Source organism: Schistocerca americana, chromosome X, assembly GCF_021461395.2.
Source record: "Schistocerca americana isolate TAMUIC-IGC-003095 chromosome X, iqSchAmer2.1, whole genome shotgun sequence".
Classification (NCBI taxonomy): domain Eukaryota; kingdom Metazoa; phylum Arthropoda; class Insecta; order Orthoptera; family Acrididae; genus Schistocerca; species Schistocerca americana.
The window spans coordinates 517,925,561-517,948,198 of NC_060130.1; the positions used below are offsets into that span (position 1 = coordinate 517,925,561).

At 41.3% G+C, this 22,638-nt stretch overlaps 1 protein-coding gene across 1 annotated transcript in view; it reads right to left on the reverse strand.

Annotated features, from left to right (window-relative positions):
- The window catches only part of LOC124554785, a 121,815-nt gene that overhangs the window by 50,744 nt on the left and 48,433 nt on the right, over nt 1-22,638 (reverse strand). Inside the window, exons 7-8 of the mRNA XM_047128433.1 lie at nt 19,403-19,557; nt 8,810-9,049 (exon numbers count right to left, since the gene is read on the reverse strand). Of these exons, the coding sequence (XP_046984389.1) occupies nt 8,810-9,049; nt 19,403-19,557 (395 nt within the window). The remainder of the gene's footprint in view (nt 1-8,809; nt 9,050-19,402; nt 19,558-22,638) is intronic.

A 22,638-nucleotide genomic window follows, 5' to 3' on the forward strand; every position in this document is an offset into this window, starting at 1 on the left:
ATGAAAAGGTTGGCACAGGATGATGCCATGTGGGTGCCCACTTCTATACTTGGACTTATTTGTAGGTGACATCTTCAATGGAGACAGTCTTCAGGTTTGGAGACAGTCAGGCACTGGGAAAGGTAGTGTTGGTTGGTTGATTTGGGGGAGGGGACCAAACAGTGAGGTCATTGGTCTCGTCTGACGGGGAAGGAAATCGGCCATGCCCTTTCAAAGGAACCATCCCGGCATTTGCCTGAAGCGATTTGCGAAAACCACGGAAACCTAAATCAAGTTGGCCACACACAGGTTTGAATCATCGTGTCCAACAGCGGCAATGCCATGGGTACTGGTGATTAATGTGGAGGGAGGTGGTGTCAAGTGATCAGCACGGTGTCGTGAGGTAAAGGAACAGGAACTGTGGAGAGATGGTGAAGGAAATGGTTCTTGTTAACAGGCCATCTTCCTCGATGTTGAGCTCCACCTCAAGGATAGCCACATCAGTACCTCTGTCCATATCAGACCTACCAACCACTAGCAATACCTTCACTTTGACAGCTGCCACTCATTTCATACCATAAAGTCCCTTCTACACAGCCTAGCTACCTGTGGTTGTTGCACCTGTGGGACAAGCAGTTCCCCTCCAAATGCACCAAGGGTCTCTATCACTGATCTGGGTATGGAGTCCTTACAAGAGAATCAGGCAGTTATGGAATTAGGATGTGTAGAATGTGCATTATGGAAAGGTCCCTGATACAAATTTGGCTTGAGGGACTAATGCCTCAGGAACAACTTCTGGTGAACTGTTTAAAACTGTGTATCGAATCAGAAGAAATGACAGTGGGATCATGTCAACGTTATGATAAAAAAAAGATGAATACCTGTCACATGGTTGGACCACAATGCAAGACGAAATATGGTGGAAAATTCATGAGGTGGATGCAATATCCCCCCCCCTCCCCCCCCCACACACACACAGACTGTCGGAACTGGGAGCAGTTAAGGTCTTTCAGTATAACTTTGCTGTGACGGAGCACACCACATTTTTCACGCACCTGTATACCATGTCACTGGCATACAAGTAGAAAGCAGAAAGGGCAGGACGAAAATCTCAGTAATGCTAGATCAAGGTGTCACTGAACCAGTAGTTTCTTAGTACAATAACTCTATGCAAGTGGTGGAGAAGTGAGATGGCACGATTCGTTTGGTACTGACTCGCATCTAATTATAATACCAGAGGCTGATAGGCCAGAAAACTTGGAGGAGTTGCTCCAGAAGGTTCACAGAGTACAAATTTTTTCATGTCTTGACCTACAATAAAGTTACTGGCAGATCAAATTGGAGCCCTCCTTTAATCAGTACATGGATTTTCTGGTACCAAGTGATGCATTGCGTGAATGGCATCTTAATTGCTGAGAACTCATGGAGCAACTCTTGTTAAGGTCTTTGCTCAGCACCATATGCAGTCACTGTAAAAATTGAGAAGACTTGTTTCAGAGCAGCTCAAGTTAAATTTCTGGATCATGTAATTTTGAAGTTTGGAATCGCACCTGACCTGTTGAAAATAGAGGCGATAGGACAGTACTTGACAACAAAGACTAGAAAGTAATTATGAGGTTATGTTGGGCTCATAGATTTGTACAAGAGATTCATTAGTATTTAAACGCTGTAAACTCCAAGATTACATGAGGTGACTTGGGAAACATCTCTCTGGTTGCGGGATGAAGCAGCAGAACATGAATTCCAGGCTTTGAAGAGGACACTCATGGTAGCTCCTATACTTGCTCACCCTTAATGATCATGGGATTTCTGTATGATTAATGACAGTGCAAAGTCTAGGTAAGCCATAGGCCTGTATCAAGAATTTGAAGAGGAAGGACAGGTGGTGACGACAGAACTGCATTTGGGAGCCATGTCTTGTCTAAATGTGAGAAGAATTACTCAGTTATCAAGCCTGAAACAATTGCCATAGTGTGGGGCTTTAAAAAGTTTCACTTCTTTTTGTATGGAAGAAGAACCTGCATCTTGATCAAGCATACAGCACTACAGCTTTTGTTAACTGCCAAGTTGACTAACAGACGGTTACTCTGATGGGTATTGTACCTGAAAGAATTCACCTCCACAATCACACTCTTACTGGGCTCAGTTAATGTCATAGCAGGTGAAATATCTCGCTGTCCTATTGTACATTGTCTGAAACAATAGACGAAGAACTAGAGGAAAACCATAACAGCCTCTTCTGCATGAAGGAAGCAGTGTTCGACAACTTCATTTCAGTGGCATTGAATGACATAGGAAGGAAGCAAGACTACGGTCTGGACCTTCATGAATTAAAAAGAAAAGTGCGCAACAGTGTACAGCCAGCAATTCCACAATTTCAGATGTGTAATTTATTAACTATGGTTTCTGTCAGTAGCAAATAAAATTTTTATTAGTGACTAGTTTTGAAATTTCCATTCATTCTAAAATTATCACCTATATTAGAAGATGCAATGTTATTAACAAAACATGAAATACAATGGCAGAAACCTCAATTAGTTAATTACAAATATAATGAGTTCACCAATTTAGTATTGGAGGGCAGCGTGGAGGGTAAAAATTGTAGAGGAAGACCAAGAGATGAATACACCAAGCAGATTCAGAAGGATGTAGGTTGCAGTAGGTACTGGGAGATGAAGAAGCTTGCACAGGATAGAGTAGCATGGAGAGCTGCATCAAACCAGTCTCAGGCCTGAAGACCACAACAACAACATGAGTTGCTGATCCTGATACCAACAATGATGAGATTACATAATTTCATCTCTTGCAGAAGGCAGTTCTGTTTCATCAGAAAAGCATAGATGATTTGCTCTGGTTATTATGCATATCCAACAACCTCTTCAGTCAGGTTATTATGCATACCCGACCACCACTTTAATAAGTTAATTTGATATACTCATTTCAGCCATGCCTATTTTGAACCTCGAAAATGATTCTTGAAGTTGCATTCCACAGTCATTTTAATAACATGGAATGCAGGATCTGGAAAGTACTGTTGGTCTGCAGACCTTGTCAGAATGAAAAGCCACCTGCGACTTAGCATCAGATGCCCCTGGTTTCGACTGTGCCAGAGAGACTGTGTCAACTGGGGGCCACCGATCTCCTACACCCGTTACCGAGGTTGAGAAGCGTTTTCCATTACATTCTTGTCACGTTGGAGCTGACCTCAAAATTCGTAAACTTGGTTCCATTGCATAAGGCTACAGTGTAGATGGTGTTGGAAAAGCATAGATGCTTTGGTCTTTTTACTATGCAGGGATTTCTGAAACAGGTGGGGAGAGTCGAGAAATCGTTCTCAGATAATGGTCCACAGTTTTGCTCTTTAGAATGGAAGACAATGCTGCAGAATTGTAGAATAAGACCAGTTATTTATTTTCATTTTTAAATCTGACAGTAAGAATTTTGTGCAAACTGTGTAGCCTTTACTGCCTGTGTTGTGAAAAACATGCTTCATGGAACATCTTCCTACATAGCTCCCAGGATGTAATGAATAACCCTCATAGCTCTACTGTACTTGTATTGATAACCATTCTCAAATATCAAATGGCAGAGAAGAGAGTTTGGCAGCTGGTAGAATTTCTGCCCAATCAGCATTGCCGACATAAGGAGATAATTTCCATTCCAGCGAATCAAAGAGGCTGGCGAATACAAAAAGGAGTGAGCTGATATGAAGGAAAATTTGATGCTAAGAAATTGGTCAAAAGTTGCTCATTAAGTCACATGGGCTATCAAAAAACAAAAGGCATTGTGCCACAAGCTTCCCCTCTATATTATGGATGTGTCTACTTACGGAGAATCGTGGATGCTAACATGGTAGAGGTGGCATCACTGAAGTCACAGAAACCTTGTGGGACACATAATGTAAGTAATTTTAAACCTTTCACTGAATAAAAATATAGGAATGAGACAAGATGCATGAAAAGTCTAGTTTAGTAGCATAATTAGGTTATTGGGGACAAACTGATGAGAAAGGTTCTGGTCTCAAGTTCATAGTTATTGGCAAATTTTAAGTATTCCATAGGAAAGAAGGTGCATACCTTCTGTTGGTCATGTAGAATGATAAACTATGAGTGCGATGTTGGGTCACTTTCAGTTTCCGTTGTCCACCAAGAAAGGCAAGAGAATTTTTGACCCAGAGTTCCATTTTCCAGTGAATTAAGGCATCTGCTGGTGGCGTTGTCTATCTTGTGAGGTGTTAACTGTGTAGTCAAGTTGAGATATTAGTAAAGTAGCACGAGACACGAACTATGTTATTTTGCAAATCTTGTCAGAGTAGTGACGATTCCTTGGAGGAGGTGATAAGTATGTGTGTTCGTAAGATAAGCTGAGTAAAATCTGAGTGTTGGTTGTTTCCTGAAGGCCAGAGTCTAGTCTTTGTTGGCATGCTGGAATTTTGGTTGCTTCAGTTTTGTTTTGTGATGTCTGCGGTGTAGTAGAAAGTGTGTATTAGGTTGCAGAGGAGAGAGATGGGATGAATAGTGGTTAGTGGGAAACTTAATAAGAACTGATAAGTCCATGTTGCAAGTATGTGAGGGCCCTGTGAAATGGATGCCAATTTTTTATTTTTTTTTATGGTTAAATTGTAGTCATAGGGGATGCAGAATGATGATTAGTGAGAAAGTTCCCTGCATCATGATGATGTGGAATGAGTTACAGATGAGAAAGAGGGTAACTCAAGTACAGTTTGTGGCATCCAGCAGCTATTAACATACACAAGTGATTGGTATGTAGCAAATTGACTAACGCCGTATGTTCTGTCCTGCTGTTTGAAGTAGGTTTGAGACGATCACCAGGCCGAAGCAGAAGGGTGGATAATGCGAAAACCATGCCTTGGGAACAGAAGTGGACTATCAGCTATGATAGACGGTGAACTTGATCCATCCAAGCTTAACCGAAACTAGTGATAAGGGGTTTTACATGACTGAGATGGACTGTAAGGAGTAAAATGAATGTATGTCAAATCACATTTACATTTTGTTCTTGTTGTGGAATAAAGTAGTTGTAGCTGTCATCCACTGAAGGATAATTAAAAATTAATGCAGCAAAATTTGCTCCATGTCATTGTTTCTGCACTGATTGTTGTTGGTTGTGTGTGTTGTGTTGTACAAGACCTCTGACATGATGGGACTATGTGATGAAGCAGCGAGTGTATGATGACTTTGGGAGGTGACAAGAATGCCATCTGAAGCAGTCTAAGTGGGCTTCCTTTTGTACCTTAAGCATAATGGACAGCATGAGGTTTGTTTCGATAGGTATAAATACTTTGGGATACTTCAAACATATTGTCACCATCCATGTGCAGTGTCCTTAAGGAAATGTCGGAACTATGCGGAATGGAGTGTGGGGACCTGGAACACAGAGCTGAGCAGTGATCACATGATCTACTTGCATCAACTGGACTACTCCGAGGCCTCAGTACCCCCCCCCCCCCCCCCTATGACGTACGATGATCTTCCAAGAATTACACTACGAGTAGGCCATGGTACTCACTGTAACTGTGCTCTGGAGTAGCAACCACATCTTTCTTCTCTGTAAGTGAAGCCTTACTATGATTAATATAAGGGTGACATCATTGGCACAAATTTTCCCCAGATTGGAAGGTTATGAAACATGTCAGGATACAGCCAGCCAGTCAGTTTCATTTTTGTTAAAAGCATTAGCTACTCATTCATGAGATGTAGAGATCTTTTTTCTTTTGTGTAAGTAAAATGCAGGTTTTGATATGTAAATTAATCATAAAGATGATTATGGAGGTTACAATTTCCCTATGGAACAAAATATTTTCCATTAATTGCATATGGGTTTGCACGTGGGGCTAGCTAGTGCTTTTTCTTAGTCTTGGTGCAGCCCTCCACTGGCCATTGGCAGCAAAACGATCCTGTACTGCAGAGAGTGAGGACACAGCACATACCTGGACCCTGGCAAGTCACTAGCAGGATAAATGATTCATCCTCTGCCACCTCCCAATACTGAGCACATTCTGTGGACACTGACCACTCACCTCACTACTGCATGTAGCGTCATGCACAGACCATGTCCAGAGATCCTTGGCAATTGTCTCGGGTGCTGATAATATCTTGCAGAGGCTGTAGTAAGGCAACCACATGCACATTAGACACGGTTTGGAATATGACAATACTGCGACTGGAGGAGGTCCAATGAGCAAAGAGGAGGCTTCTGTAAATTTATGCAGCAGTTTGGCCTACACATAAGATTGTGTGGGGGACGTGAAATGCTATCTCACACATTAGGCCCACTCCTGAATTTCACTGCCATGTCACTCTGCCACCTAAATATGTAGGTAATTGACCTCAGGTTTTAGCATGAGAAATTGAAGCACTCACTGATAGATCGACACCCTAAAAATTAGTCAAAAGTGGGAGAACAGGCATCAACTTTGGTAGGGGCAGAAGCTAGCATTCTCTTACACTGACCAGGCCTTCACAAATTTCCCCAGGTGTATGTCTAACACCAAATTACTGTAAATTTGTGTAACCTGAAAAGTTAAGAGATTGGCTCAAATAATAACAAACTTTTTGGAAGAGAGAGGAAAATGTTTGCTACATGGCCTCTCACTGGCAATGTTTCTAATATTCTGTCTGACTAGACAACCAGTGATTTTTGGCGGTCTTTCCACAGAGAGCTCAGAGAAGTGTAGTCATTAAAGTATTCTCTGTCAGGACTTGGGACCACTCAATAGCAGTTCTCTTTGTATACACAGGTATCGAGGCAAACCATTCACCCTCCGCGCAGGACGCAGGCAGCACTTGCCGTGCAGGTGCCTTCTGCCACTGCTGAAGTCGCAGCTCATCTTTTCGTCTCTTAAAGTTGGTAACTTCTGGCAGCAAAGCGAGGCAAGATGTTAGTGTTGAGAATGGATAAGGCACATTTTCAGTTAAAACATGGAGGATTTCACTTTAAATCATGCTTTGGCAGTTGATGGTTTAACCATGACTCAGCTGTTTGGCTTATTGCATATATTTTCCTTACCCCACCAGAATGACACTTATCACAATGTCTGATAAGAGTTAATTACCAGGCTATTTTCTTCCTTTCCCCATGAACTTTGCTGTCCAGTTTCTGGTAACTGTTTAACTACTAGATTTTCATATTAAAATTGCTACTCATCTTCAGTGTGTGAGAGAGTTAACTATACTGGTTTTTTAATACCTGTGCTGTTCCTCGTGAAGAATATTTTGTAATAAAAAATGGTCTAAATTACTACTCTTTCAATTCAGTATTTAGAGATGAACCATTTGATCACTATTAACTTCTACAAGAACCACAACAAAGATTCACTTGTCAGGATGCCCCTTCTCTTTCCATTTCCACTGTACACAGTTTATTAAATACATCTGAATTGTGTGAATTGTGGGAGAGGAGGTGGTGTGATCCACATTTCAAACAGGGTCACTTGATTCAGATAAAAGCAATGTTTATGTGTAGACATAGCCCAGTGGCATCTTGCAGTTTCCAGCACACATCAGGGTGGCTACGCACCATAACTTGGAAAAAAAATTCCCTGAGAATTCCAGTTGTGAGGAGGAAGACGATGTCAAGGAGCCCCTGATGAAATTAATAGTGAGCAGGGGGGATGGGGACAACATGCTGCAATAATGACTTTTCTTTCCTCCCAGCTATGTGTCAGCCATAAGCCCATTAGCTTAATCACAGTTTTTAAACACTGATAATTTATGTGGAATAATACTTAATTAGCACACTTTGAGATATTAAGTATTTTAAAATTTGTGATTTATAAAACTCACGAAAATTCATTTTCAATGCTAGGTTAAAAATGCAGAATACCCTGAGACTTTATCAAATTCCTGAAATTCCTCGAGATTTCCCCAATTTTTCCAGTACAATGTAATTCCCTGAGAATTTAAGGTTTTCCAAAAGAATCGCCACCCTACTCATAAGGTGTCTGAGGTGGTATGTACACCATGGTGGATGTTTTCTCTTTACTCTTAACCAGTTTCTCTTTTAATAGGAGTGCATTTAATGTGCAAATTATTGAGTGTATCAGTGAAATTAGATACTTCATCATTTACATCAGAGTCACTTCCTGCCTTTGTCTGCCAACAAATATATATACTTCCTCTGCAAGCACAGACATATTTATACACTTAAAATCTCTGAAAGTTGCCATTTGTGGTTTGTTTTTTTGGGCACTGCAATGAGTAGGTCATGAACATTAGATCATGAGCAGACAAACAAGGTGCACAGATCTGATCCATGTGAATTACGCTACTGGGAGTTTAGGTTACGAAAATATCGAAAAAGTATGTGTCTGCTGTACGCTGAGAAAGCCCAAGTGCAGTCACTGTAAGGTTTGTGCAGGAAAGTATGTGCATGAGTTTTGATATGAAAGTGCTGTTGTTCAGAAAATATATGTTCATATCTCCAGCTACAATTAATTGTGTGTTAATACAAAGAACAAGACCTGAGAGTATAGATTCAAATTCTGTTGGTGGTGGTATGCTGTTGCCTCTTTCTCAACTTTGAACTGACTTTCCTAGCCAGTTACGGGGGAACTAGAGTTAAATGTGGATTCCGAACCACAGTACAAATCAGCATTTTTCACATCTACTAACATTGCCACAGGTGAAAGAAGTGAGAAGTAACAGATAAAAATCTTACAAGTGATCAGGGATTGAACCTGACATCCTTAGATTTTTGTCTGCCTCTTGACCACTGAGCAGCCGAAGGCAACCTAGGGAATGGCAACTACTTGAGGTAGAATGAAAGGATGATGGTAAAAGAACTTCCAATTCAGAAAATGAATACTTACTGTATATATCAACAGGTCTTCCCAAATGATCCACACTAAGGCAGTAAGTTTCATCAATTGAAATTTCTTTCTGTTCAATGTCACACACAGAGAAGTCTGATATATTCTGTTTGCAATAGATATTAGGTCTTGGTGACAGTGTAACACCTCCAAGAATACGGGTTTCGAATGGAACATCCCCACGCTGTGTGAAATTAAATTTTCCTGCCACAGGACACTGAACAGGTACTGGTCTCTTTGCTGCAACAAAATATTATGAATAGCATGTCACACAAATCAGAAGCAATGGTAAATTTAAAACTGTATGAAATCATAAAAAATCCCTGAAATTTTGTTGTTATATGTTACTAAAACAACATTCTTACTGCTGAAAGCAATTATCTTCTATAGGTACTACATTCTGGATTTGACTTTCCATCAATATCCTGCCTTTCTTAATGTGTTTCATTCACAACCTACCACTATAAAATTGAAATCTAACCCCCCAAACACACTTGGTAATTGCTCACACATGTGTGGAAATGTGAAGGCACAGAATTTACTGAAGTTGTTCACTCAAATACTACAACTAATTCACAATCCTTAATCTGACTTGGAGTTCATAAATGATGCAAAGAATTCACTTATGACTTTGAAGGACTTATATTTCATTGTATACAAGGTGGTGCTAGTAAACATGTAATCAAAACATTTAGGTCTGTTCAAAAAATCGCAGAACTTTGTCAACAAAATTTTTCTACACTTACCTTTTACTCATTGTGTATGGTCTGCTTTGAAATACTCTCCTGCACAATTTTATGACAAGGAAAGTTGCTACTCATCATATAGCAGAGATGCTGAGTCACAGATAGGCACAACAAAAAGGCTGTTGTTGTTGTTGTTGTGGTCTTCAGTCATGAGACTGGTTTGATGCAGCTCTCCATGCTACTCTATCCTGCGCAAGCTTCTTCATCTCCCAGTACCTACTGCAACCTACATCCTTCTGAATCTGCTTGGTGTATTCATCTCTTGGTCTCCCTCTATGATTTTTACCCTCCACGCTGCCCTCCAATACTAAATTGTCGATCCCTTGATACCTCTGAACAAGTCCTACCAACCGATCCCTTCTTCTAGTCAAGTTGTGCCACAAACTCCTATTCTCCCCTATTCTATTCAATACCTCCTCATTAGTTACGTGATCTACCCATCTAATCTTTAGCATTCTTCTGTAGCACCACATTTCGAAAGCTTCTATTCTCTTCTTGTCTAAACTATTTATCGTCCATGTTTCACTTCCATACATGGCTACACTCCATACAAATACTTTCAGAAATGACTTCCTGAAATTTAAATCTATACTCGATGTTAACAAATTTATCTTCTTCAGAAACGATTTCCTTGCCATTGGAGTCTACATTTTATATCCTCTCTACTTCGACCATCATCAGTTTATTTTGCTCCCCAAATAGCAAAACTCCTTTACTACTTTAAATGTCTCATTTCCTAATCTAATACCCTCAGCATCACCCAACTTAATTCGACCACATTCCATTATCCTCGTTTTGCTTTTGTTGATGTTCATCTTATATCCTCCCTTCAAGACACTATCCATTCCGTTCAACTGCTCTTCCAAGTCCTTTGCTGTCTCTGACAGAATTACAATGTCATCGGCGAACCTCAAAGTTTTTATTTCTTCTCCATGGATTTTAATACCTACTCCGAATTTTTCTTTTGTTTCCTTCACTGCTTGCTCAATATACAGATTGAATAACATTGGAGAGAGGCTACAACCCTGTCTCACTCCCTTCCCAACCACTGCTTCCCTTTCATGCCCCTCAACTCTTATAACTGCCATTTGGTTTCTATACAAATTGTAAATAACCTTTCGCTCCCTGTATTTTACCCCAGCCACCTTCAGAATTTGAAAGAGTATTCCAGTCAACATTGTCAAAAGCTTTCTCTAAGTCTACAAATGCTAGAAACGTAGGTTTGCCTTTCCTTAATCTAGCTTCTAAGATAAGCCGTAGGGTCAGTATTGCCTCACGTATTCCAATATTTCTACGGAATCCAAACTGATCTTCCCCAAGGTCGGCTTCTACTAGTTTTTCCATTCATCTGTAAAGAATTCGTATTACTATTTTGCAGCCGTGACTTATTAAACTGATAGTTCGGTAATTTTCACATCTGTCAACACCTGCTTTCTTTGGGATTGGAATTATTATATTCTTCCTGAAGTCTGAGGGTATTTCGCCTGTCTCATACATCTGGCTCACCAGATGGTAGAGTTTTGTCATGACTGGCTCTCCCAAGGCCGTCAGTAGTTCTAATGGAATGTTGTCTACTCCCGGGGCTTTCTTTCGACTCAGGTCTTTCAGTGCTCTGTCAAACTCTTCATGCAGTATCGTATCTCCCATTTCATCTTCATCTACATCCTCTCCCATTTCCATAATATTGTCCTTAAGTACATCACCCCTGTATAGACCCTCTATATACTCCTTCCAACTGGGTTTCCATCTGAGCTCTTGATATTCATACAAGTGGTTCTCTTTTCTCCAAAGGTCTCTTTATAAGCCTCTACATCCTTACATTTATCCTCTAGCCATCCCTGCTTAGACATTTTGCACTTCCTGTCGATCTCATTTTTGAGACGTTTGTATTCCTTTTTGCCTGCTTCATTTACTGCATTTTTATATTTTCTCCTTTCATCAATTAAATTCAATATTTCTTCTGTTACCCAAGGATTTCTACTAGCCCTCGTCTTTTTACCTACTTGATCCTCTGTTGCCTTCAGTACTTCATCCCTCAAAGCTACCCATTCTTCTTCTACTGTATTTCTTTCCCCCATTCCTGCCATTTGTTCCCTTACGCTCTCTCTGAAACTCTGTACAACCTCTGATTTAGTCAGCTTATCCAGGTCCCATCTCCTTAAATTCCCACCTTTTTGCACTTTCTTCGGTTGTAATCTACAGTTCATAACCAATAGATTGTGGTCAGAGTCCACATCTGCCCCTGGAAATGTCTTACAATTTAAAACCTGGTTCCTAAATCTCTGTCTTACCATTATATAATCTATCTGATACCTTTTAGTATCTCCAGGATTCTTCCAGGTATACAACCTTCTTTCATGATTCTTTAACCAAGTGTTAGCTATGATTAAGTTATGCTCTGCACAAAATTCTACCAGGCGGCTTCCTCTTTCATTTCTTAGCCCCAATCCATATTCACCTACTACGTTTCCTTCCCTCCCTTTGCCTACTACCGAATTCCAGTCACCCATGACTATTAAATTTTCATCTCCCTTCACTATCTGAATAATTTCTTTTATTTCGTCATACATTTCTTCAATTTCTTCGTCATCTGCAGAGCTAGTTGGCATATAAACCTGTACTACTGTCGTAGGCATGGGCTTCGTGTCTATCTTGGCCACAATAATGCGTTCACTATGCTGTTTGTAGTAGCTTACCCGCATTCCTATTTTTTTATTCATTATTAAACCTACTCCTGCATTACCCCTATTTGACTTTGTATTTATAACCCTGTATTCGCCTGACCAAAAGTCTTGTTCCTCCTGCCACCGAACTTCACTAATTCCCACTATATCTAACTTTAACCTATCCATTTCCCTTTTTAAATTTTCTAAAAGGCTATCACAAATAAAGCTTTCAGCCAGTACAGCCTCTGTTGAAAATAGACACACACACACACACACACACACACACACACACACGACTCGCGCACATGACTGCAGTCTCAGGCAACTGAGGCCACACTGTGAGTAGCAGCACCAGTGCATGATGGGAGTGGCGACTGGTTGGTGTTAAGTAGGAGGCTGCGGAGCGGAGGGGGAGGAAGAGTAAGGTAGGGGTGGTGGACAGCGGAGTGCTGCAGGTTAGACAGAGGATAGGTGAGACATGGAGAGAGTGGGGGATGGGATTGGTGGAAAAGAAGAGAAGTAAAAAGACTGTGTGCAATGGTGGAATGAGGGCTGTGTAGTGCTGGAATGGGAACAGGGGAGGGGCTGGATGGGTGAGGACAATGACTAACAAAGGTTGACACTAGGAGGGTTATGGAAATGTAGGATTTATTGCAGAGAAAGTTCCCACCTGTGCAGTTCAGAAAAGTTGGTGTTGGTGGGAAGGATCTATATGGCACAGGATGTGAAGCAGTCATTAAAATAAAGGATGTCATGTTTGGCAGCATGCTCAACAACAGGGTGGTCCACTTGTTTCTTGACCAGTTTGATGGTGGTCACTCATGCGGACAGACAGCTTGTTGGTTGTCACACCCACATAGAATGCAGCACAGTGGTTGCAGCTTACCGTGTAGATCACATGACTCGTTTCTCAGGTAGCCCTGCCTATGATGGGATAGGTGATGTTTGTGACCGGACTGGAGTAGGTGGTGGTGTGAGGATTTACGGGACAGGTCTTGCATCTAGGTCTATTGTAGGGGCATGAGCCATGAGGTAAGGGGTTAGGAGCATGGGTTGTGTAAGGATGGACAAGTATATTGAACAGGTTCGATGGATGGCAGACTACCGCTGTGGGAGGGGTGGGAAGAGGATAGTGGGCAGGACATTTCTCATTTCAGGGCAGGACAAGAGGTAGTCGAAACCCTGGAGGAGAATGTAATTCAGTTGCTCCAGTCCTGGTTGGTACTGAGTTACGAGGGGAATGCTCCTCTGTGGCCGGACAGTGTGACTTTGGGAGGTGATGGAAGACTGGAAAGATAAAGCACGGGAGATTTGTTTTTGTGCCAGGTTGGGAGGATAATTATGGTTTGCGAAGGATTCAGTGAGACCCTCAGTATATTTCAGGAGAGACTGCTCGTCACTGCAGATGCGATGACCATGGGTGGCTGGGCTGTGTGAACGGGACTTATTGATATAGAATGGGTGGCAGCTGTCAAAGTGATGGTGTCGCTGGTGCATAGTAGGTTTGATATGAATGGTGGTACAGATGTAGCCATCTTTGAGGTGGAGGTCTAGGAAAGTGGCTTGTTGAGTTGACCTGCACCGCGAAGATGGCTACATCAGTACCTCCATCCATATCAGACCTAGTAAGTATCAGCAATATCTCCAATTCGACAGCTGTCACCTGTTCCATATCAAGAAGTCCCTTCCGTACAGCCTAGCCACTCATGGCCATCGCATCTGCAGTGACGAGCGGTCTCTCGAAATGTACCTAGGGTCTCACTGAAGCCTTCACAGACCAGAATTATCCTCCCAACCTTGCAAAAAAACAAATCTCCCTTGCCTTATCTTTCCAGTCTCCCATCACCTCCCAAAGTCTCACCCTCTAGCCACAGAGGAGCATTCCCCTCGTAACTCAGTACCAACCAGGACTGGAGCAACTGAATTACATTCTCCTCCAGGGTTTCGAATGCATCTTGCCTTGCCCTGAAATGAGAAATGTCCTGCCCACTATCATTTCCATCCCTCCAATAATGGTAGCCTGCCATCCAGTGAACCTGCACAATATCCTTCTCCATCCCTACACAACACCTGCTTCCAACCCCTCATGGCTCGTACTCCTGTAATAGACCTAGATACAAGACCTGTCCCATACATCCTCCCACCACCACCTACTTTAGTCCACTCACAAACATTACCTATCCCATCAAAGGCAGGGCTACATGTGAAACCAGTCTTGTGATCTACAAGGTAAGCTGCAACCACTATGCTGCATTCTATGTGGGTGTGACAACCAACAAGCTGTCTGTCCGCATGAGTGACCACCACCAAACTGGTTAAGAAACAAGTGGACCACCATGTTGCTGAGCATGCTGCCAAACATGACATCCTTTATTTTAATGACTGCTTTAAAGCCTGTGCCATATGGACCCTTCCCACCAACACCAACTTTTCTGAATTGCGCAGGTGGGAACATTCCCTGCAATAAATCGGACATTCCCATAACACTCCTGGTGTCAACCTTTGTTAGTCATTGTCTTCACCCATCCAGCCCCTTCCCCATTCCCATTCCAGCACTACACAGCCCTCATTCCACCATAGCACCCAGTCTTTTTACTTCTCTCCTTTTCCACTAACCCCACCCCCCTCCCTCCCCACATCTTGCCTATCCTCATTTTCGTTCTTTCAACAGGGTTTTAACTTTAGAAATAAATAAATTCTGCAAGGGCCAGGCCTGGAGAGTATGGAGGATGTGCCGCACAGTGATTTTGTCTTTTTGGTGATAGTCACACACCAACAAGGATGAATGTGAGAGTATGTTATGATGCAAGAGCCACGAATTGTCTCACTACATTTCAGGCGATTTCCTTCTCACATTTTCTCACAGGTGTCCCAACAAGTCCTGATAGTACCATCAATTCACAGTTTGTCTCTGTGGTACAAATTCATGATGAACTAATCCTTCAAAGTCAAAGAAAACTATCAGCTTGTCTTTGACACTTCACTTGGGCTGATGAACTTTTTTTTTTTGTCTTTGAGAACCTTTTCCAGCCCAGTGTGAAGACTGAACCTTGGTCTCAACATCATAACTGTAGATCCGTGTGTCATACCCAGTTATGATTCTCTTAAGGAACACCTAGTTCTCATTTGCACAATTCAAAAGCTCTTCACTGATTGTGAGACGAAGGTCTTTCCGGTCTTGACTCATGAGCCATGGGACAAACTTGCTGGTAATAGGAGCATTCCAAGATGCTGTGTCAGGATCTCATGGCATGACCCAAATGAAATGTTTTATTCTTCTGCAACCTCTTTGACTGGCAATCTTTGATTTGCATGCACAGTTTCAATGACATTTCTGATACAAGCATCATTGGCAGACATCGAAGGGCATCCTGAATGAAGGTCATCATCCATCCAGCTATTTTTAAACTGTGTGAACCATTAATAACACTGAGTACGGCTCAATCACTTATCATCATAGGCTTCCTGCATCATTTGGTGTACCTCTGTAAAGGTTTTCTTGAGTTTCATACAAAATTTAATGCAGACACATTGCCCCTCTAACTCTGCCACCTCAAGATTTGCAAACTGTGCGACACAACATTCTACTCAATACAGCACTGGACAATATCTAAGACATATGACAATGAAACTTCCAGCAGTTACATATTAAACACAGGCGTGTGCATTTCGCTCCCACACATGATTGGTGCAAAACTGTGAATATTCCGGAATCTTTTGAACAGACCTCGTACACTCCACAAGAGCAAAAGCAGAAAAAATAAGAAAAGATCTGCTTCTTTGGGGATGCCGTCTGTCTTCTGGGACAAATAAAACTGTTTTTAAGAACTAATCCAGATCTTAACATCCTTCCTGCCAGGAAAGATTCCACCACAGTGGTCTGGAATCATAGTAACTATGTGACAGGTCCTCCGCCAACTTTCTGACACCTTCCCCAAACTCCACAAATCCCTCACCACTGGTCTCCCCACTGGTTGTCCCATTGTGGCTGGACTGAATGCTACCACAGAACAAATATCTTGTCTTTGTTGACCAGCACCTCCAAGCTACTGTCTGTAACCTCCAATCTTACACTCAAGACTCTACTCACTTCCATCACCGCCTCTACACTGTTCCCGACGCTTTTCCACCAGACTCCTTGTGGTCACTGGATACGACATCCTTGTACACCAACATCCCCCATGCCAATGGCCATGAGGCCATCGAACACTACTTTCACGGAGTCCTGATACCAAACTCACCACCTCTTTCCTAATCCTCCTAGCCAAAAAATTTCTGACCCACAATTATTTCATTTTCGAAGACCAAATCTAAAAACAAATCTGTGGTACTGTCATGGGTACTCGCATGGCACCATTCTATGTCACCTTATTTATGGGCCTTCTGGAGGAATCCTTTCTATCCAGTAAACACCTAAAACCTCTTGTCTGGATTAGATTCATGGATGACATTTTCCTGGCCAGGACTCATGGCAAGGTCAACCTTCACTCCATCCTCCATAACCACAACACCTACTTACAAATCCACTTCACACGGTCATTCTCAACTCAACAAGCCACATTCCTAGATGTTGATCTTCACCTCTCAGTTGGGTCCATAAATACGCCTGTTCACATCAAATGCACCTACATTATATCTACTTTGACAGCTATAGCCTGTTCCGTGTCGAAACATCTCTTCCTAACAGCTTCACCACTCATGGACGCTGCATCTGCAGTAGAAAGCAGGACTTGTCAAAATATACTGATAACCTCAGCAGAGCCTCTACTGACAAACAATTTCCTACTCAGCTCATCCATAACATATCTCCTATGCCATCTAGTCTTCTGACACCATTAAACCTTTTAACCAGCCACTGACTATCACCCCACTAATGGCCCAGTATCACCACAGCCATGAAAAGCTCAACTGCATCTTTCACCAGGTCTCTGATGACTTCTTGTCATGTCCTGAGATGAGGGGTATTTTATCCAAAATCCTACCCACATTGCACAATGTAGTACTCTGCCAACCACCCAACCTACAGACTATTCCTGTTCATCCTATTTCCAATGCTGCACCCTATGGGTCATTCTCTTATGGTTGGTATAGGTGCAGGATCTGTCCTATACATCCACCCAACACCTCCTACAGCATGATATTGCAGTGTTGTTGTGGTCTTCAGTCCAGAGACTGGTTTGATGTAGCTCTCCGTGCTACTCTATCCTGTGCAAGCTTCTTCATCTCCCAGTACCTACTGCGACCTACATCCTTCTGAATCTGCTTAGTGTATTCATTTCTTGGTCTCCCTCTATGATTTTTACCCTCCACGCTGCTCTCCAATGCTAAATTGGTGGTCCCTTGATGCTTCACAATATGACCTACCAACCGATCCCTTCTTCTAGTCAAGTTGTGCCACTAATTTCTCTTCTCCCCAATTCTGTTCAATACCTCCTCATTAGTTATATGATCTACCCATCTAATTTTCAGCATTCTTCTGTAGCATCACATTTTGAAAGCTTCTATTCTCTTCTTGTCTAAGCTACTTATCGTCCACTTTTCACTTCCATACATGGCTACACTCCATACAAATACTTTCAGAAACGACTTCCAAGCATTTAAATCTAAATTCGATGTTAACAATTTTCTCTTCTTCAGAAACGCTTTCCTTGCCATTCCCAGTCTACATTTTATATCCTCTCTACTTCAACCATTGTGAGTTATTTCGCTCCCCAAATAGCAAAACTCATTTCCTAATCTAATTCCCGCAGCATCACCCAATTTAATTCGACTACATTCCATTACCCTCTTTTTGCTTTTGTTGATGTTCATCTTATATCCTCCTTTCAAGACACTGTCCATTCTGTTCAGCTGCTCTTCCAGGTCCTTTGCTGTCTCTGACAGAATTACAATGTCATTGGCGAACCTCAAAGTTTTTATTTCTTCTCCACGGATTTTAATACCTACTCCGAATTTTTCTTTTGTTTCCTTCACTGCTTGCTCAATATACAGATTGAATAACATCCGGGATAGGCTACAACCCTGTCTCACTCCCTTCCCGACCACTGCTTCCCTTTCATGCCCCTTGACTCTTGTAACTGCCATCTGGTTTCTGTACAAATTGTAAATAGGCTTTCGCTCCCTGTATTTTACCCCTGCCACCTTCAGATTATGAATGAGAGTATTCCAATCAACATTGTCAAAAGCTTTCTCTAAGTCTACAAATGCTAGAAACATGTGGTTGCCCTTCCTTAATCTATTCTCTAAGATAAGTCGTAGGGTCAGTATTTGTTATTCTAAATTACAACACAATGTTCCTTCAGACATGTATGTATGTATGTATGTATGTATGTACAAAGGAACAGGCACTGCGGCAACTACAGCCATTATGAAAAACATAAAATGTATTCACAGTTGCAAATATGGGCAACCATTAGCTGTATAATGGAACAATGACAACGAAAATTTGTGCTGTACCAGGACTCGAACCAGGATTTCCCGCTTATCGTGAGCAGTCACCTTATCATTTGACTAACTGAGCATGACTCAAGGCCAGACCCAAACTTCCATATTCTGTCAACCATGTGTCTACACCCTGTACTTTTGACATCCATTATGTATGTTCCCATACAGGGGAGACATTTTACTTGAAAGTCACTTGCCTGGTGTCAGTGGATAATTACAATACTCCAGCGCCTGTGTAGTTCTGAATTACAATGCGATGATCCTTTTTCAATAATCTATAACCAGTCTCACGGTGGCTATGGGAGCCTGCATTTGGGTGTCTGTGGGGTTGTGTGCACTTTCACAAGAAAAAATTCAACAGCTTGAAAGCTGGCATAATAGTGTTTCCTGTTATGTGTTTCTATGCTCCACACATCAGTCACTACAGGTGAGTGGTTGCCATTCTCTCTCTCTCTCTCTCTCTCTCTCTCTCTCTCTCTCTCTCTCTCTCTGTGTGTGTGTGTGTGTGTGTGTGTGTGTGTGTGTGTGTGTGTGTCTAAAAAATCTGCTATACAGGGATTACTCATTAGGCAATAACTTTCAGAGAAGTAATTCTGAAACTTTTGCCTCAGAAATTTGCTACATAAACATTTTAAAACCAGAAATGAGAAATACATTCACATGAATGACAAGAACTTCCTATAACAACAATCAAATACCTATTTTTTGCATCAAGATAGAAGTTAAATGTGACTTACACAAATAAAGATCATATTTCCAGGCTTCCTTATTTTTGAACTGAACCCAAGAACAGACTGTATGGAAATCATCTTTTATAACTGCTATACCACGGCGATATCTGATGATATTATGGTGCTGGGGCACAAAATCAAAACACACATAATCTTTCTGACTGGAAAAAAAGAAAAAGGTGCATGAATGAATACAAAAAATGTGTTAAACTTACAACACTAATACTTCAGCTTACCTTGCTTCTGTCCTTAACAGAACTACTGTTTATAAGAGTGTAACACAGAATGACACCAATGTATCTACAGTGAGGCAGAATATTTCTTAAGTAAGTATAAATAAGAAGAGACTTTGTAACCATGTGAAATGGAATAATGGATTGCAGAAAACTTATTTGTGATCTGGAAAATAAAGCTTTTTATCACTACTTTACATTTTCCTTGGCATTCACAATGAGGTAATAAACCAGGTTTATATCTGTTAATTTAAAATTTGATATTGTTTGAAACAAAAATTAACAAACTCTTTGTTTTGTCCAAGAATGAAGATGACCACGGCTTCTTGAAACATTACACGTAAAACTGGCTGTGGTTGGAGTTAGATGCGTTGTTTGGGGGAAGAACCAAACAGCGAGGTCATCGGTCTCATCAGATCAGGGAAGGATGGGGAAGGAAGTCGGCCGTGCCCTTTCAAAGGAACCATCCCGGCATCTGCCTGGAGCGATTTAGGGAAATCACGGAAAACCTAAATCAGGATGGCCGGACGCGGGATTGAACCGTCGTCCTCCCGGTTGGAGTTAGAAAGTATATCGTTTACCATCCCATAGACGAAGAGGTCATTGGAGATGAAGCGCATATAGCAAGAAAATAGATTATGACCTTTCAAAGGAACCATCCTTGCATATGTATTAAGTAAATTAGGGAAGCTTCGCGAAACATAAATCTGCATGGCTGGACAAGGATTCTTTTTGAAGCACTGCCCTTTAAAATATGCATTCAACACCTAATGACTGTGCCACCTCTTCTAGTGTAGATGGTTGTGATGGGTGTCCGAAGAGAGAAGAACAGATGAAGACCTGGTAAGGCATTATCAACCAAGTCCTGAAACTAACTGACTGTGTTCAAGGTGTACAGACGCCCAATTAAAAATGGAGACAATAGCAGTAGAATCTGTACTACTGTGGGGTAGAGATATTATCATACAGAATGCTTTGATTTAATATGAAATGAAATGATCGTATGGCATTGATGGCCAAGAGTCCCCACCTGGGGAAGTTTGGACGCCGAGTTGCAAGTCCTTTCAGTTGAAGGCACATTGGCTGATCACGTGTCAATGATGTGGATGACATAACGCCCAGTCCCCGGGCGGAGATAATCTCCGACCCAGCCAGGAATCGAAGCCAAGCCTGCTGCATGGCAGTCAGACGTCATGACCTCTCAGCTTAGAAGGTGGATGATGTAATATGACTAGCAGCAATGTAGCATATAAAAAATGAACACACACAAAGACAACTTAAAGAACAAGTACTTGAGGTAGAAAGAAGGATGAGGAGTTAAAGAACTTCCAATTCAGGAAATTAATGCTTCTCTACACTATCTACATTTACACAATATGGGACAATCTGTGTTCATTAATTTTAACACTAATCAAGTACATACATGCTAGCTTGTTCCACATCATTTTGATAAAAGAATCATTCCAATAATCTATAGAAAATTCACCTAATTAATGAACTACATAAGTTATGGATCTGGTATTATATTTTGCTGTTTCTGTTAAATGGAAAAGGTTAACTCAGCTGTGTGCTCACACCCACAACTTTTTAAAATAATTACTGAACCAAGGACAAAATCATCTGAAACTAAAGCTGACATGGAAGCATATGATTCTTCAAACATAGCATTAACCTTCATGCTGCTGCATGTGCAAACTTCACAAGAGGCTCAGGCAGTCCTGAACAGCAGGGCATGTGGTTACATGGTTTACCAACTGGATTTCTGATCATCTCTAACACCTACTCGTTTTTTGCATGGTTATTTACCATAGATCACAATCTCAATGAACTTGAATGTAATACGACAAGTCAACCAAAGATGCACACTTCTTAACACAATATGACTACTTACTTCTATTCAATGATTCTCCTATAATTTAGCCATACTTGTTAAGTAGTAACAATTTCAAATGGTTCAAATGGCTCTGAGCACTATGGGACTTAACATCTATGGTCATCAGTCCCCTAGAACTTAGAACTACTCAAACCTAACTAACCTAAGGACAGCACACAACACCCAGCCATCACGAGGCAGAGAAAATCCCTGACCCCGCCGGGAATCGAACCCGGGAACCCGGGCGTGGGAAGCGAGAATGCTACCGCACGACCACGAGATGCGGGCAGTAACAATTTCAACCAGCACTTGAAAAAACTTCTGTAATCTGTCAGATATTTTATTTTCATGAGTAGATTGTGAAAGAGTTTAACGGATGTCTATTTCACTTCTTCGTGTGTCCAGCATTTCATTCCTTTCCACATCAAAGTTAATTTCATTACAGAGTGGTGAAGATAATTTCTTCTTCTAGGACTGCATATGTGAATGTATCAGTACTACTACAAAACTTGTGACAACAACAATGGAAAACATTCAAAATATATTAACTTACTCATTTCTGTGTCCCTAAAGTTGTCAATTACTCTTACGAGCGAAGTAGCAGAACTAAAACTTTTTACTACATTGCTTGTCTAGCAGTTTTCATCAATATGCACTCCCATGAACTTAAAACTATCTACTATGTCGTTTGTATCCTACTGATGTACTGGATTGACTGGAACACAGAATATTTTTGGCAGTAATAAAACAATTTTCATTGACAAAATTCAAAACTAACTTATATGCGATCAACCAGTCATATCTTTCACAAAAGCCAATTTACTCTTTTTCTTTTGATGTTTTTTATTCAACTTCAACAATACTTATATCATCTGCAAAAAAAGGACTAATTCTGCCTCTGTGTTCAAATAAAACAGATCACTAACATGGAACAAAAACAGTAGATGACACATGATCAGTCCCTGTGGAATTTCTTCCCATGAAGCTATGAAGCTGTGGAGTTCCATCATTAGCAATGGAAGGTGTGTGTGTGTGTGTGTGGGGGGGGGGGGGGGGGGGGGGGTTTGGTTCAAGCATGCGTGTGCGTGTGTGCCATGCCTTACCTATTTGATTTATTGCTTTTACTTTACCATAGC